We start from the raw sequence: 16,095 nt of genomic DNA on the forward strand, positions 1-16,095 counted from the left end.
CAGAATGAATTTGCTGTCTTTTCCCTTTTCATTTCCCTCATCTCTTAGATCTTCCTTAAATTTCAGCTTGCAGTATTTCTTTCTTTCTTATTTTAATTTTACCTTCACAAACTTAAAGGATACCCTACTGATCTTTGGCAGAATCACAATTTCTCTACCTTGGCTTCAGAGTATGATAGCTTGGTCAATATCGTTAGAAATCAAAGCTTGTACGGAAATAAGAATGTATTAAAACATATATACATATGCGACGTCTCAAAAATGAAAAAAGAAAAAGAACATAGCATATATACTAAATTAGCAGTACGTAATTATATACCAGTATAATGTAGAATACTTATTTCCAAAACCACATTAGACATATACAGTAGTACATAGACACTTCATATTAAGTAGATCATGAGCCCGCGTATGTACATAAAAGTGCGTGCACCATGCTTCAATGGCTAGAAAGACATATCACTCCACCACAATTACAACAACACACTCGTAATGTAACATCCACACAATACATAAAATAAGGGTAAAAAGGTATACTCCAAAGTGATGATGATAAGGTAATTATTTCATGAATTGTTCAGTGCATCCCAGGGATCTTCTCTTTGATTTTGTCCATTATTCCTTTCTTTTCCCCTCCTTGATCAGCTGCTTCACCAATAGGAGTAGGAGCAGGAGTATTAGTTTGTGCACCTTCGCCAGCACCTCCGGTCAACGTCTCTTTAATCTTCTCCTTTCTCCCCTTCTTCTTCCTCCTCCCTCCTTCTCCCTCATCCTCCTACATATATGAGAATTTTAACTTTTTAATCTTGCTGATGATTAAAATAATTACTATGTATTACTCCCCTAAATAAATTTGGTCAAATAAATGGAGCAAAAGAAACAATTAATCTATTTATTTCCTTTCATATGACACTCCTTTCACTTTTTATATTTACTACGTGTTAGATGGCAGGTTTAAAACTAAAATTTTAATACCATTTTAATAAATTACACACATCTCTTAATTTAAGGCCACAAGTGTCAAAATTCTATCAACTCTATACCAAATCAAACTAAGATACATAAAATAATTCAGGAGACTATAATTTTTATAGCCACATAAATATCATGATAGGTCTAATACATGTTTCAAAAGTCTACTTTTAATAGAATGTAACCTTGGAATTATATATAGATGAAAAAAAAACTTACAGAACTGGAACTAGAGCTACCAGAACAACGAAGTTGTTGCTGCCCTTCATCTTTCTTCATAGCATCATCATGAGTACCTGTACCAGCAGGAGCAAATCCCATAGCAGTACCTTGTGTTGCATTTCCCTCAATTTGATCAACTTTGTTTCCATGTTCATCAGTTAGTTGCATTCGGTTTTGGCTAGTACCGTTATGTGCCATATTAAAACCAGATCGACTATAGCTATATAATATCCTTTGTGTAATTAGTAGAATTTGAAGGTCTGATAGTACTCTTTGTGATGGAATTTTCTAATTGGATTGGAGACTTTAATTTATATAGGAAAAATGAAGCCGAAAGCGAACTCCAAAAGGAATACAAGTGTCAATTGAGAATTGGAGCAGAGGATTTTAAGGTAAGAAGAATGAAGAAGGAACTATACATTATAAGACAGGTGTAAAATGGTCGGTAGGGTTAGATAAAAATATGGAAAACAATTTATAACTGAAACTGAAACTCCAGGTGACACCCAATCGTAGTGATGGTATACAATTCTAATACCATCGGTACTTTATATATATTTTTCGATAAGCACTAATAATAATCTGGTAAAATTATAACGAATTTATCATCACATGTTGACCGTTGAGCTAAATTATTGTCCACTTTGGATCCTACCATTTTTATCAAAAAGCATCACATTATTAGTAGCAATTATTAATGTAGGACTTTGTTCGTACATTCACAAGTCAATTTTCGAGTGTGGCAACTAAAGTCCGCAATGACTTTTTGTATGTGTGCGTCTCTAAGCTCGTTAGGAAAAGTAAGTCAAACTCCAGGTCATCTCATGCCTTTATCCCTATGCATATCTTACATTTTATATGTAACGTCTCAATTTTTTAAATCATCAATATGGGACATATTGGCACACCAAACATTTAATATTTACTCAAGTGTAAAACAATCTTTATATTATCAATATATACATTTATAAATTTATTTAAATAGAAAACAGAAAGATCCATTTAGAATGTTGTACTCATAATTTTGGACTCTAATTAACACAGAAGATTTAATTTGCATTAACCGTGGGACTTTGTTTGCATGTGGGACACACGTCAATTTCTGAGTGTGCTACCCATATCATCTGAATGTTTCATCACAATTAACGGCTTTTTGTATGTGTGCATGGGAAGCAAATCAGGTCTCACACCATCTATTTTTGTCATACTCATCTTAGGCTAAATCAGCTCAAGGATACTCTTAAGATATTGTGATATTGTCCATTTGAGTCGAAGTCCACACGATTTTCCCAAAAGATTATACAACATTAAAAGATCCTACACTATAGGTAATTTCTCAATTTTTTTTGTTATAAATATGAGACTTTATTCGCACGTTCATTGTTAACATTTACTCATAGTGTAAAACCGTCTTTATATATCAATATATATAAACTTAGGCCTATATAGAAGATGGAATTGAAAGATCCATTTAGAATGGTGTACTCATAATTTTGGACTCTGAATTAGAACAGAAGATTTGATTAGTCTTAAACAGGATTACAAGGACACGATGACTTAGATAATTACTAATAGAAATACAATATATAATTATTTATCCACGACAGATGGTAACAGAGGGAATCTTCCTCTGAGTAGATAAAATATTGTAATAGAAAAACAAAAACCTATGAGTCATCCTCCAAATATAATGTAGAAAATAAGGATAAGCTCTGAGTCCTTTTTGACCATTTTAGTGGATAAAATGTGAAACTGCTTGGAATTTTGTATGTACTTCCAAGTAGAGAGAGAGAGATTCTGTGTGTTTTTTTACCCTATCCATTGGTTGTATTTTCTACTTCAGTTTCTCTTTCTTTTTCTTCGTTAAATATAGATTTAATAGGGTGTTTCAATTGTTATCACAGTGTCACAGCACGTGTTTAATTGGATCAGGAATTGGATCAGCATACCATGACATATATTCGATGAGATCTTCATAAAGTGTATCTGTTGTAATAAGATCGTCAATAACTTTCCGTAAGATGAGCATGTGTAAATTCCTATTCAGAGGAACTGCCTTTATAAAGGTGAGTAAGAACTTTGCAGAGAAGAAGTGTAGAAAGAGTTTCATGATATCTGTAAACATTAGTCACTTAAGTCAATGTCAAACCAATAGATTTCGTTATCAATGAATTCATTGTGATTTGCAAAAAATTCTTCTTCTATTAAGCGATGAATTAGAGTTTCTAAGATAAGAAAATGAATATCTTCATTCAAAGGAATGCATTTGATGAGTAGTTATAATAATTTTTTCAGAGAGGAAATATGTGTAAAAACTCATATCAAATATTCTCGAGATAAAAAATCTGGCAAAGAATTTTCACTACCCCTTTTATATTGTATTTCATAATCAAACGGGGCTAATTGAGCTTGCCACCGCGCAAATATTAATTTAGAAGCGTCATGTTTGAAGTCTTTATTAAACATAAATTTAACTGATTGAGCATCAGTACGAATTATAAATTTTTGGTTATACAAATCATCTTGGAATTTTAAAACACATTTTACAATAGTTAGCATTTCATGGGCTACCGTTGCGTATTTTTCTGACTTTCTGTCCATTTACCAGAATAAAATCGAATCAAACATTCGGTCTTTGTATGGGGATTAACTTGTTTAAGTATTCCGCCATAGCCGATATTTGAAGCGTCAGTTTCAACGATTTTTAACCAGTTAGGGTTTGCAAGAGAAGTACAAGGAAGGGTTTGAACTCTATTTTTTATTAATTTTACTAAATCAGTGTGTGCTTGAGTCCAAGGAGTTTTGTGATCCTTTTTTAGTCGATCATATAAAGGAGCTAAGTCTCTAGACAAATTCTTGTAAAAAGGGGAAATATAGTTAAGACTACCGAGGAATCTTTGAAGCTGTTTTTTATCAGCAATAACATCAGGGAATTATGTAGCAAATTCTAGAACTCGTTGTATAGGTTCAATAGAACCCTGAGAAATATTATGTCCTAAAAATCTAATGCTTGTCTGAAATAAACTTATCTTAGGTTTAGAGATCACTAAACCGTTTTGAATAATTATTTGTTTAAACGTATGTAAGTGTTTAAAATGATATTCAAGGGTTTTTGAAAATACTAAAATGTCATCAATATAGACAATGATAAAGTCCATATAGGGATTAAAAATATCATTCATAATTTTTTCAAATTCGGAAGGAGCATTTTTCAAACCGAATGGCATGACATTCTATTCATACTGTCTGAAAGGAACATTAAAAGCAGTTCTATAAGTATGATTTTTATCAATTTGAATTTGCCAATATCCAAATTTTAAATCAAATTTAGAAAATATATTAGCATCATATAATCTGGAAAGTAAGTCCCTTTTATTTGGTATAGGGTATCGAATCCATTTTAAAACTTTATTCAGAGGTTTATAGTTGATAACTAGTCGAGGTATGCCTCGTTCCTTTTCAGCAGCATTATTGACATAAAAAGCGGTACAAGACCAAGGAGATTTTGAGGGTTTTATAAGACCTTTCTGTAGAAGAGTATCAATTTCTGTCTTACAGAATTCTACTAATTCTGTATTCATTTGACAAGGTCGAGATTTTGTAGGAATCTTTTCTTCACTGAAGTCATCTTCATAAGGGAGAGAAACAATATGCTTTTTTCGATTCCAGAAAGCATTTGGATGATCCGCACAAATATCCAGAATCAATTGATTAGAAATTATTTTTATTTTTTCTTGGACCTTTACTGACTTTAAAGTATCAAAGATGTTAATACTCATTAATTCTAATTGTAAGAAACTAAGCTGATTTTGTTTCATATTGATAAGGGCATTTATATCTCTGGTTACTGGCTGAGTAACGAAAGGATAAGAAATTTGTTTATCCTTGTACGTAGCCTTAAAACCATTTGCATCAATATGAGTATAAGGATAAATAGCATTTATAAAAGGTGTTCCTAAAATAATAGGAGGATAAAGCTGATTTTTTACTAAAAAGAAAAAATGTGAAATGCAGACTCTGTCTCGGCAGATATGAGTATTTGGTAATTTATAATTGATATCAAGAGCATGACCAGATGCAGATTTTATTATATGAGTGGTTTTTTCAAAATATCTAGTTGGGATTAATCCTTCTTGAATACAACTAACATCAGCACCACTATCAATCATAGCAATATTGGTAACAGAAAATTCCTTATTTATCAAAATAGTGCAGTTTATATATCACTTATGAGCAGTAACAATTTGCATCATTCCCAAGAAATAATCTTTTTTCAAATCTTCTGCTGGACTGAATTTATCAATTTCAGAATTTTCAGAGTGTTCAAAATCTTTTTCTTTTCCTTTGGAAGCAAAAGATACTTCGGGAACATCAATAATTTTTTCTTCAATTTTTAAAATTCTATGATCTGAAATCATCTGGTTTTGCTTTAAGGAAATAATCTCCTTTTTCAATTGCTTAACTTCGATTTTTAAATCATTAAAGGTGGTATCTCTACCGGGGTTTTATTTAAAGCAAGATGTCTATTAACTTCAGCTAGGGAATAAGACATGGGATGATTATCAAAAGAGTTATCTTTTGAAGTACTAGTATTAGCAGAAGTCTTTTGAGTAGCAAACTTGAGGATTTTTTCACGTAGTTTTTCATCAGTAACTTCTTTTAGTAATTCAAGGACATTTTCAGCAGTAAGAGTTTGAACATTCAAATCAAGATCTTTGAATTGCGCTTGCAGTTTATACATCATTTCATCACAATTGCAAACATTATTATCACAATCATTACATTTATTATCCTGATCGAGCTCACTATCAGAATTAGGTAATTCAAAATCATTTGCAGAAGTAGAATCAGATTCGGAAGCAGAGGAGTATAATAAATTATAGACTTGGTCATGAACTTCTTCAGAAAGTCCTAAGGACTTGAGTTTTTGTAATTTGCAATTTGGAGCAATATGACCATACTGGTTACACTTATAGCATTTAATTTTGGCTAAATCTCTTTTTGATCGTTTTTTTGTGAATCTAGTAGACTTACGGAAGGATTTTCTAGCCTCACGTTCTTCCTTGCTTCTATGCCTGGAACGTTTATTTCTATAGGGTTTAGAGGACTTAGAATACTTTTGGGGTTTTCGGACAAAGGGTTTATCCATACCAAATTGCTTGCAAAAGTCTCCTAATTGAGATTTTTCTCTGAGTTTGTCCAGCTTAATTTGTCTAGCTAATTTCAACTCGTTACAGAGGGCTAAGCCTTCTTGAGTACAAGCTACAATAAGCTGACCATAAGTTTTTTCGGAATACTGGACTTCTCCATAAGATCCTCGAAGGGTTTTTCTAACTCTTTCAGCAAATAAAGGGGGAAGACCATCAATGAATTTAGCTTTCCAATGGTCATATTTACTTTCGGGTAAATCCATAACCCTACTAAGAAAGGTGTCTTTATACCATCTAAATTCACCTAAGTGACGACATGTTAAACCATTAAGCAGAGTTCTAATGTTTTCATATTGATTGGTAAATCTTCCTCCAAAATGTTCAATAATTGTCAGCATAAGGGTGTAGACAGCATCCGAACGTCCTGCCCGAAGAGGTCGCCCTAGATTGTCTTTTCTGGGTTGATCATTGGTGGCGTTAAAAATAGCCTCGCGTTTAGTATCATCAAGGAAATTATCCCACCAGCCGCGTAGTTGGCCAGTAAATCCCGCAACAATCATTTTACAAATTGTTTGGTCAGTACGAGTGGCCCTATTTTCAGGCGAAGTAGTGGCTGTGGCAATAGTAGCATACATAGACATTCGATGAATAAGAATGGAGATTTGTCGGTCAGATAATCCGTCAATGTTTCATTCATAAATGGCTTCTCCACTATAAGAAGTATTTGTCTGATTCCATTCCCTTTCCTCAATCAGAACATCTTGAGGAGTTGGGCGCAGATAATATGCAGTAGACATATGGGGAATATCAGCGTACTTCTTTCCAGGTTGTTTTTTAATCAAACCTTTGAGCTTATTAAGCTCGGAAGAGATTATAATGCCAGGATTTTCAGCAGAATCAATATTCTCAGCAAAATTAGACTCAAGATTTTGTACAAAATCATCAAAAATATTGAGGGGTGTAATATTTAAACGAGAAATTTTTTTATCTAAGAGTTTCTCTAATTGGTCTAATTAAAAAACCTTTTCAAATCCGTCTATTTCAGGAGGTCTTTGAATACAAGGTTTAGATAGAATATATTCGTCTTTATCAGTGATTTTGGAAGTAGAAGGAATGTTAGAGGAATTCATCTGAGAGCTAAGTTTGTTAACTAGCTCAATTAATTCATCAAGTTTTTTATCAAGAGAGAAAATGTGTTCGCCTAAAACCTTAACATAAAGACTTAAATAATTGTTTTGGGCAATAAGGTTATTTATTTCAGAAACAGTAATCTTTCCCACATCCTCACTAACAAACTTTTGAAAAGCAGAAAAAGTCATGCCAGTATTATTGGGTAAGATAAAGGAAGACTGAGGAGGGTAGAGTGCTTGAGTAATCGATCCATCAGAATTTTGATAAGATCTTTCGATTATTTTGACATAGGACGGTAAATATGCAGACATAAACCATGGGACAAAGAAAATAATTTTATTATGTAAAGCACAAATTTCATAGAATTCTTCTGAAATATTTTTTAATTCATCAGAAGTATAAGTTTCAAAAAACCATGTCCTAAAGGTTTTCCATTTCTCAAAAAAAAATTCCTTTTGAATATATTTTCTTGCCTGAGAACCAGGACTAAAATCAATAAGTTGTGTCATCATGGTTAAACAGAATTTATGTCAAAATCCATTTCAGATGGAGTAGGATTTTCATTATCAAAATCTTGAACTATGTTAGTTTTTGAATTGATTTTTATCTTTTCTACACCTTTAGGTGTAATATGCGAATCTGCAGAATTAATAGTATGCAAAGATGCCGCTCGATTCCTAGCCGGTTCATAAGTGGGTTCAGCAGGTTCAATCGGAGAAATATGATGTATTGAAGGGAGCCTTCGTGGTAAAGAAAAAGAATTTCTATAGACAGGAGGATTGCTATCGAATTGTAGACAAACTCGCCCATCAGAGTTTTGAGTTACGTGGGTTAACTCAGAATTAGTCACGTCCTCCGCCAATTATTTTGGGGAAGTGACTGAATTTAATATCCAAGTTTGGGGAAAATCAATTTCATCCCATCTAATAGGCCTTCGGGTAGTAACCCTAGATTTTATAAAATTTGTTTCAATAAGCATAGTGCAGTCAGAATTATCATCAATCAACTTACATCGAGGATTTGGAGTTGATAATAATCGATAATATATGCGGTAAGATAATCCTATAAGTTCAGATCCAGGGGCATAATCATATTCATGGGTTTTAACATTTAATGTTAGAGCATGAAGAATATTTACATCAGTCAAAGATAATTGTAAATTTGGTTGAGTATTAAAATATACAGGACCATAAGCAAGAGTAGATTCAATAGATCCCATTAAAGACTTTCGAAAATTCAAATTTCTAGCATCACGCAAAGCAGCTAAAAACGTTTCGGGAAGACCCTTTAGAGTTAGAGGCCGAAAGGCAATTTGAACTAAGCCAATATGCATATAATTATAATTACGTTTAAAAATATCAATATCACGCTTATTTAGGAGTTGAAGAGTCTGTTCATCAGCATTTAAAGCAAGAGATTGTTCCGTTGTTTTAATAATCTGTTTATGTTTTATTTTATCAAAAAATCCATATTCATATATGGTTTTTAATTCAACTTTAGGAATAGTCCATTTATTCAGTAGATCCATATCTTGAGGTAAATCTACCTCTTCGGGTTTTGTACTTTTAGTACTTACTTCTCCCATATCCATAGTTGGAAGAGTCTTATATCTATGCTAAACATCATCACTTCACCTAACATATTTACTATGAAAATTCACAGTCTCTGATACCATTTACAGGATCTCTTAGGCTGGGGTATGCCACTCAGCCTACCAGACCATATAATAATATCAGATTAAGCCAAAGTCGGAAGACCGAACCCTTCATATTTTGATCGACAAAATTCTGCATATAGCTCTGGCAGTTCTAATTTTCCTGTTTTACAACAAGGAAATAGAACTTTGATCAATTCAAAAATTCATGGTGATGTATCATCCTCATCAAAAGCGCCAAATATTGGTTCCTCTATACATCTAGAAGATATCCCTGAAACTCATCCATTATTCAAACAATTACAATCTTATTTATCTGATCAACAAAAAACTGCAGATTCCTTTGCATCCATGGTTCAAGAAAACTCTGACGATAAACCTTCATATGAAAAACTAGAGGCTAGAGAACTTATTTTACATATTGAAAATCAGCATATTCCTGCGCAAGAAAATTCAGAAGAAGCCTGGCGAATACTTAAGAACTATCTTACTGCTAATGTCTATTTTACTGGAGAATCTTACAAAACTCGCACTTATTATGAGCACATTCTCGTACAAACATTCAGTGCCACTTTTGACCACAGCCCCCTCGGCGAAAGTACCCCGGGTGTACATGGATATTCCAAGATGGTCATTAAAAAACTTATTCCTATTGAAGAATGGGGCATTTCGTCCATGACACAACGATCTATACCAATGAGGCCGATGGGACAAACTCTTACCAATTTCACTTATTGGGATTACATCAAAGCCTTTACTCAAGTCTTATATTATAACAACTATAAACACAAACACACCTGGTTCATCAAGATTTGTTCTAAAGTATTTGAAAAACCTATTCCAAACTGGTTCATTCAGTGGTGGACTCATCACGGGCCTACGGTTAAAATATTACCACCAGAACATTCCTCTTTATATTATTCATGGAAAAAAGCCTCCCCTTTCCTAACAGAACTATATCTTTCTGATCACATTTGTAAAATTGACACTATTGATCAAATGTATTTTTATATCGAATTTTCTATTCCATGGATTCATCGATGGTCCGTAGAAATCGGTTATGACACCCACCAAATTCCTGCTCTATACCGAACATTTTACTGCAATTTTTGGGATAAGCTGCTTCGCAGAGATCCGGAAACAAAGCTCACCTATGGCCATGATCAACGGGAGGAAATAATACAGAAGATTGGCAAATATGAAAAAACTCCCAAAAAATCAATTTTAGTTGAAGACAAAAACCTTAATTATGTTTCCAGAAAAATTTCAGCTCATGAGGGTAATAAAATGCAATTAATAGAAGAATATCTATCAGAAGTTCGAGATAAATTGCTTCAAACTGTTAAGCAAAATTCGGATGCTTCAATGAATAGCACAGACGCAAATACCGAAGATATTACCGATTCACAACCACCCGAAGCTCTGATAGAAAAGGAAGAGAATGAAAAAGCCGAAGCATTCATCAAAAAATGGAAAGGAAAAGACAAGACATGACAAGACAAGATATGACTAGTTGATAAAACTCTCTGTTGTAACAATAAGTTGTAACAGTAAAAAACACTATGCACAGGACCCCACATATTACTGTGCAAGATTCTCTTTTTTATTATTTATAGAAGCCTCATTCTCAGAAGAGAGGCATCAAGAGTTTTTAGAAATTCTCTCCTTTATTTTTCCTAATCTCTCTCTCTCTCTCTCTTTGTAATATATTCAAGAAATAAATAAAGAAGAAGCTACTTGTTTACTACTATTTCCGTTGGGTTCCCGGCAAATCAGGTACATATCTTTTTACTTATTATAGTTATTCATTAAAAACTTCTACCATAATCTGGCCGTGACTATGTCCGGCTAAAACGATATCTTATATCTATGCTGAAGATCTAACTTCGCTGACATGTTAACTATGAAAGCTCCAGACTCTATCAAAATATGAAAGAATCTTTTTAATTTCTTGACTTGGTTCCAAAATGGAGGTACAGTCGAGTTCAATAGACTTATGTTAACCTTGTCTCTGTGACACCGTCTAATAAGTTGTGCCTTTCTAAGCCCGTATTGATGAGAAAAGGGCGAATCTTCGCACAATTAGAACTTCTAGACACGCAGGTTCAACATAAGGTTGATTAAATCTCTGACAGGCCCCATGTTTGGGTAAAAGAATCGTCCATACAGTCATAAAATTACTTAAGATTCTTTTCTATTTCGGTTGGTGCTTTGGTTCGGTCTTCCGACTTTGGCTTAATCCGATATTATTATATGGTCTGGTAGGCTGATAAAAAATAATGCTATCTATAGTTACTTTTATCAAATCAAACTCTTGATAAACATTTTCAGGAAGAAGAAGCAGTTGCTTGCAAGGTTAGCTGGCATCCAAAAGTCTCCCAACTAGCCCACTAGCCCTTTCCACCATGGACTTGAACACACTCTGCTGAAGGAATTCAATCACATTCCCAACTTAGAGAATGAATTCTGGAAGCTCAAGTCCAGAATCTCTTGGCTTCTTGAGGGGGACTCTAATACTAGATTCTTCCATACCTCCACTCTCAACAGAAGGAGAAGGAATAGGATCAATTCTATCATGAATGATAGTGGCACTTGGCACTACCATCAGAAGGATATTGCTACAAATATCTCCAACTACTATACCAATCTTTATACCTCTGAACATACCTTAGGATACCTCAAGACCCAACCAAATCTCTCTCTCCTGGGATCCATCGGCTCTTCAAATCATGACCTCCTTCAAGCCATCCCTTCCTATGAGGAGGTCAAAAGAGTTGTCTTATCTTTCAAACCTAATAAAGCCCCTGGACCTGATGGCTTACATCCCTTTGTGTACCGGAAATTTTGGGACACCCTGGGTCCTCCCATAGTGAAGTTCTGCCAGGATACCTTCACTTCTTTCTTTATGGACCCTAGAGTTAACTCCTCTCACCTTGGCCTCATCCCCAAGTGTAGGAATGTAACCACTCTCAGGAACTTCAGACCCATTGGACTTTGCAATACCCAATATAAAATCATCATTAAGATCATAGCCACCAGGATCAAACCTATCCTTACCAACATTATTGGCCCCTCCCAATCCAGCTTTTTAGCTAAGAGGAGAGCCAGTGATAATGCTATCATTGTTCAGGAGTATGTCACTCACTTCTCTAAAATAAAGGGTAAAAAGTCCAATATGCTCTTAAAAATTGACCTTGAATGGTCTTTAACTTCCCTTAAAACCTCATAAAACTCATCATGTCTTGTATCTCAACCTCTTCCATCTCCATCCTGGTAAATGGGGGGAAGACTACTCCTTTCAACCCTACCAGGGGCATCAGACAAGGGGACCCCATGTCCCCTTGTCTCTTCATTCTCTGCATGGAGCTCTTGTTCAGGAGGATTACCTCTGAAGTAGACACCCTCCAATGGACTCCAATATCTATTTTTGGGGGAGGCCCCTATATCTCCCACCTCTTCTTTGCTGGTGACCTTACTCTCTTTGCTAGAGCTGATGAAAAAAACCGTCATACAATTATTAGAATTGTTCTCAGCTTCAGCTCTCACTCTGACCAAAGAATTAACTTTGCCAAATCTAAGGTCATCTTCTCCAAAATTTATGGTTTGGCAGAGCAGGGGAACCTCTCTACCCTCCTAGGCATTCAACCCTTTAATCACTTTGGCAAATACCTGGGTTTCCCCATATTCCATAAAAAACCAATCAAGGGTGACTTCTACTTTATCATTGATAACCTGAAAAGAAAGTTGGCAAGATGGAAGACCAAGTTCTTCAACATGACTGGTAGGGTTACTTTAGCTAAATCTTCCTTAGCTAGCATTCCTAATCACATTATCCAATATATCAAGCTTCCTAGAACTATGCATAAATTGATTGACAGAACTCAAAGAAATTTTATATGGAGCACCACTGATACTAAAATAAGAATGCACCTTCTTAGGTGGGACACCATCACCCTTTCTAAGAAGAATGGTGGGTTAGGCATGCAGAGGGATGATTTTAAGAATGAAGCCCTCCTTTCCAGCTTAGGTTGAAGAATGTATTCTAATCCTAACTCTCTTTGGGCCATCACCCTCATTGCAAAGTATGGGGCTAGTAAAAAAGGGTACAATAAAGGTTCCTGTACTTGGTGTAATATAACCAACTGCTGGAACCTCTGTAAGGATGCCCTATTTTGGGCCATAAAGGATGGCACTAAAGTGAATGCTTGGGAGGATAGATGGATCCCTAGAATGCCCCTCTCTCATCTATCATCTAGGGGACCACCACTGACCCCCATAACCAAGTCATGGTTAAAGACATCTAGAGGGATGAAAGATGAGATTTCACTCTACTTCACGTTGATGTCCCTCCAAAACATCACTCACACTATGAAAAATATTTTCATGCAAAGCACCTATCTCAGGCAAGATACCCCTCACTGGATACTTAAAGGAGATGGCACCTTCACCTGTAAAAGTGCCTACCAGTATATTGCCACCAGATGGAAGGGACCTCAAGGATCCCACAGATCCTCCACCTGGATATGGCATCTTAAAGTCCCTAACAAAATCAAGACCATAATATGGTTAATTGTCACGATCCGAGACTACCCCCTAGTCGTTAAATGATGCTTACAATTCTAAGGGACCACTAGCTAACCTATGAGCTGGTACCTACTGTGAGCACTGGATAATACAATTATAAATGAGGAAGAATAAATGAGATTCCATAGGGTTTTAATATCTGAATTCAGAACTGAAATATAAATCTAGGAAAAACAACTATCTAAATTTGATGAAGTACTGCTAAACTGAACAACTAACTAACTGTAATTTCTGAAAAGCTTGTAGATCTGAATGACTGAGAGTTGATGGGAGAGGCCCCAACTAACTCCATCTAACTAATTAAACTAAAATAATGAAGTAAATACGCTGTCCTCAGATGATGAGAACTCATCGCTGCTACTGTATTATTAATAATCTGAGAATCTAGATGCAATCTAGGAACTGAGCATCAGCACCTATGATATGAGACATCATAGCGCAAAAGAAAAGTATACAATCAGTACTTTGAATGTACTGGTATGCTAAATGAGGTAGGCTAACATGCAAGGTTTCATGAATAGGAGTAATGATCTATCTGAGTATACATGTAATGCATGGAATATTGAATAGAGAACATGAAATCTGTAGATACCATACATGCATAAAAGTTTGTAAAGTACTGTAAATACATGAAAATTTGTAGACACTGAAGATGTATGACCAAGCATATGACATGAACTGGATAAAATCTGTAATCACTTAAATACTGAAATAACTGCAATCTATATGCTTTAGTCAAACAATACTGAGACTGAATAACTGAATTAGAATTGCAGCTAAAACTATATCTGAGACTGTGGGAGGTATCATCAAACTGACATTCCCCAATCTGAGTAATTGGGGTCCAACCTGTAACCCCAATTGGAAAGATATTAATACCATGCCACGGGTACTAAGGTTGTTTGTGTGGATCCACTAAACTGATATAATGTCCAAAGGACTAAGGGTGTCAAGTCTGAACTAATAGGTGACCCCTGCGAGATAGTCAAGCCTAATCTGACGGGTGACTACTCATATCCTATGTTGGCTACGTAGTTCTGGAGTATAGGGACTACTACTAATGACTCCGCCTACCTAACGAGGAAGCCTCCATCCCTACACTCGCTCGGTGCTAAATCCTACTCCCAACTGAATGACACTGAGATGTAGATTGTTCTAAGTTTAATAATTGATATTTGACTATTTTGATAATGCTTATAGTAAAATCTGAAGACTATTCTGTAATTGTCTAAGACTGGACTGATAAAACAGCTATGGTTTTTGGGTATCCAATACCCCCAGGACTCAAAACAATAATACTGAAAAGACACTAAAGCTTGAAGGCCAAAACATGAAGGCTCTTAATAAATAAATCACCCTTGTAGGCATTTTATCAAACACTTATAGTTCATGGTTTTAAAACAATCATAAGAATGTCATGTAACTTGTAGAAATAGCATGAATTCATCATAATAACATTAAATCATGGTTTAATTTAGTAAATCATAGTATTAAAACATGGAAGATTGAATAATAATAATAATTTCATGGTAACATGGTATAAAATCAATAGTATATGGGTACATGGAGATTCATGGATAAATCATAATTTAAAACATAAATTTTGAAAAGATCACAATTTTATAATTTAACAAGGTTGCTTGGACTCAATGGATGAAAGGGATTCATGGATGAACATCTAACATACCTTAATGGATGAATTTCTTAGTGTTCTTGGTGAGTTCTTAAGGATTTGACTTGAAATTAGAGAGCTAAGGTTCTTGATTGGGAGAGAGGGCTTTTTAATTTGGGGGGAAATAATCAAATAATGAGTTTAAAAATGTATTTTAGGGCTTAGAAACACACCTAGGTGGATTAAAATAATGGGAAAGGATTGTTTTAACCCTGGGCGACACTTTTAATTTTCATGAAATTTTCCCAATCTGGACCCCTAGCGTGACGCGCCACTATCGCGCCAAGCCACTGGAAAAAGGACAATTGGGAAATTGGTCTATGGCGCGATGTGGGGAAATTTTGTTCCTTCACTGATTAGGACCTGAAAGTTCTCTGCGACGTAGTGGTATCGCGCTGTAACATTGGAAAATGCCAAATTGTCCTATGGCGCGATGTGCCTAAATCGTGATACCTCACTGGAAATTGAAAATTGCTATTTTGACTCTCTCTGCGATGCGCTGATGGGTAAAATGATGGTACTCAACGACTGGAACTTAAAATTGCCATAACTTCTTACCTGGTTATTGGATTTAGGCAAATTTTATATCTTTAGAAAGTTAATTAAATTTCCTATGCAACGACAAGCTCTAAACTAAAAAATAATGAGTTTTTCAAAAATTTTATATACAATTACTCATGTATTGAGACTTAGATTATGCTAGGGAAATG

At 34.8% G+C, this 16,095-nt stretch overlaps 1 protein-coding gene across 1 annotated transcript; it reads right to left on the reverse strand.

Annotated features, from left to right (window-relative positions):
- Positions 1-288: 288 nt before the first annotated feature.
- Positions 289-1,717, reverse strand: LOC107858554 (abscisic acid and environmental stress-inducible protein TAS14). Its single transcript, XM_016703284.2, has 2 exons — positions 1,192-1,717; positions 289-775 (listed from the first exon to the last, which is right to left on the reverse strand). The coding sequence occupies exons 1-2, from the start codon at positions 1,390-1,392 to the stop codon at positions 578-580; spliced, it is 399 nt and encodes a 132-aa protein (XP_016558770.2). The 5' UTR covers positions 1,393-1,717; the 3' UTR covers positions 289-577.
- Between the last annotated feature and the right edge of the window lie 14,378 nt (positions 1,718-16,095).

The sequence above is a fragment of the Capsicum annuum genome, chromosome 2, assembly GCF_002878395.1.
Source record: "Capsicum annuum cultivar UCD-10X-F1 chromosome 2, UCD10Xv1.1, whole genome shotgun sequence".
NCBI lineage: Eukaryota > Viridiplantae > Streptophyta > Magnoliopsida > Solanales > Solanaceae > Capsicum > Capsicum annuum.

Bases quoted from the DNA above. Each gene is read 5' to 3' on its own strand.
- LOC107858554 (XM_016703284.2), bottom strand. From the start codon at position 1,392: ATGGCACATAACGGTACTAGCCAAAACCGAATGCAACTAACTGATGAA. The intron at 776-1,191 runs GTAAGTTTTTTT...TCATATATGTAG, and splicing joins GTAGCTCTAGTTCCAGTTCT to GAGGATGAGGGAGAAGGAGG.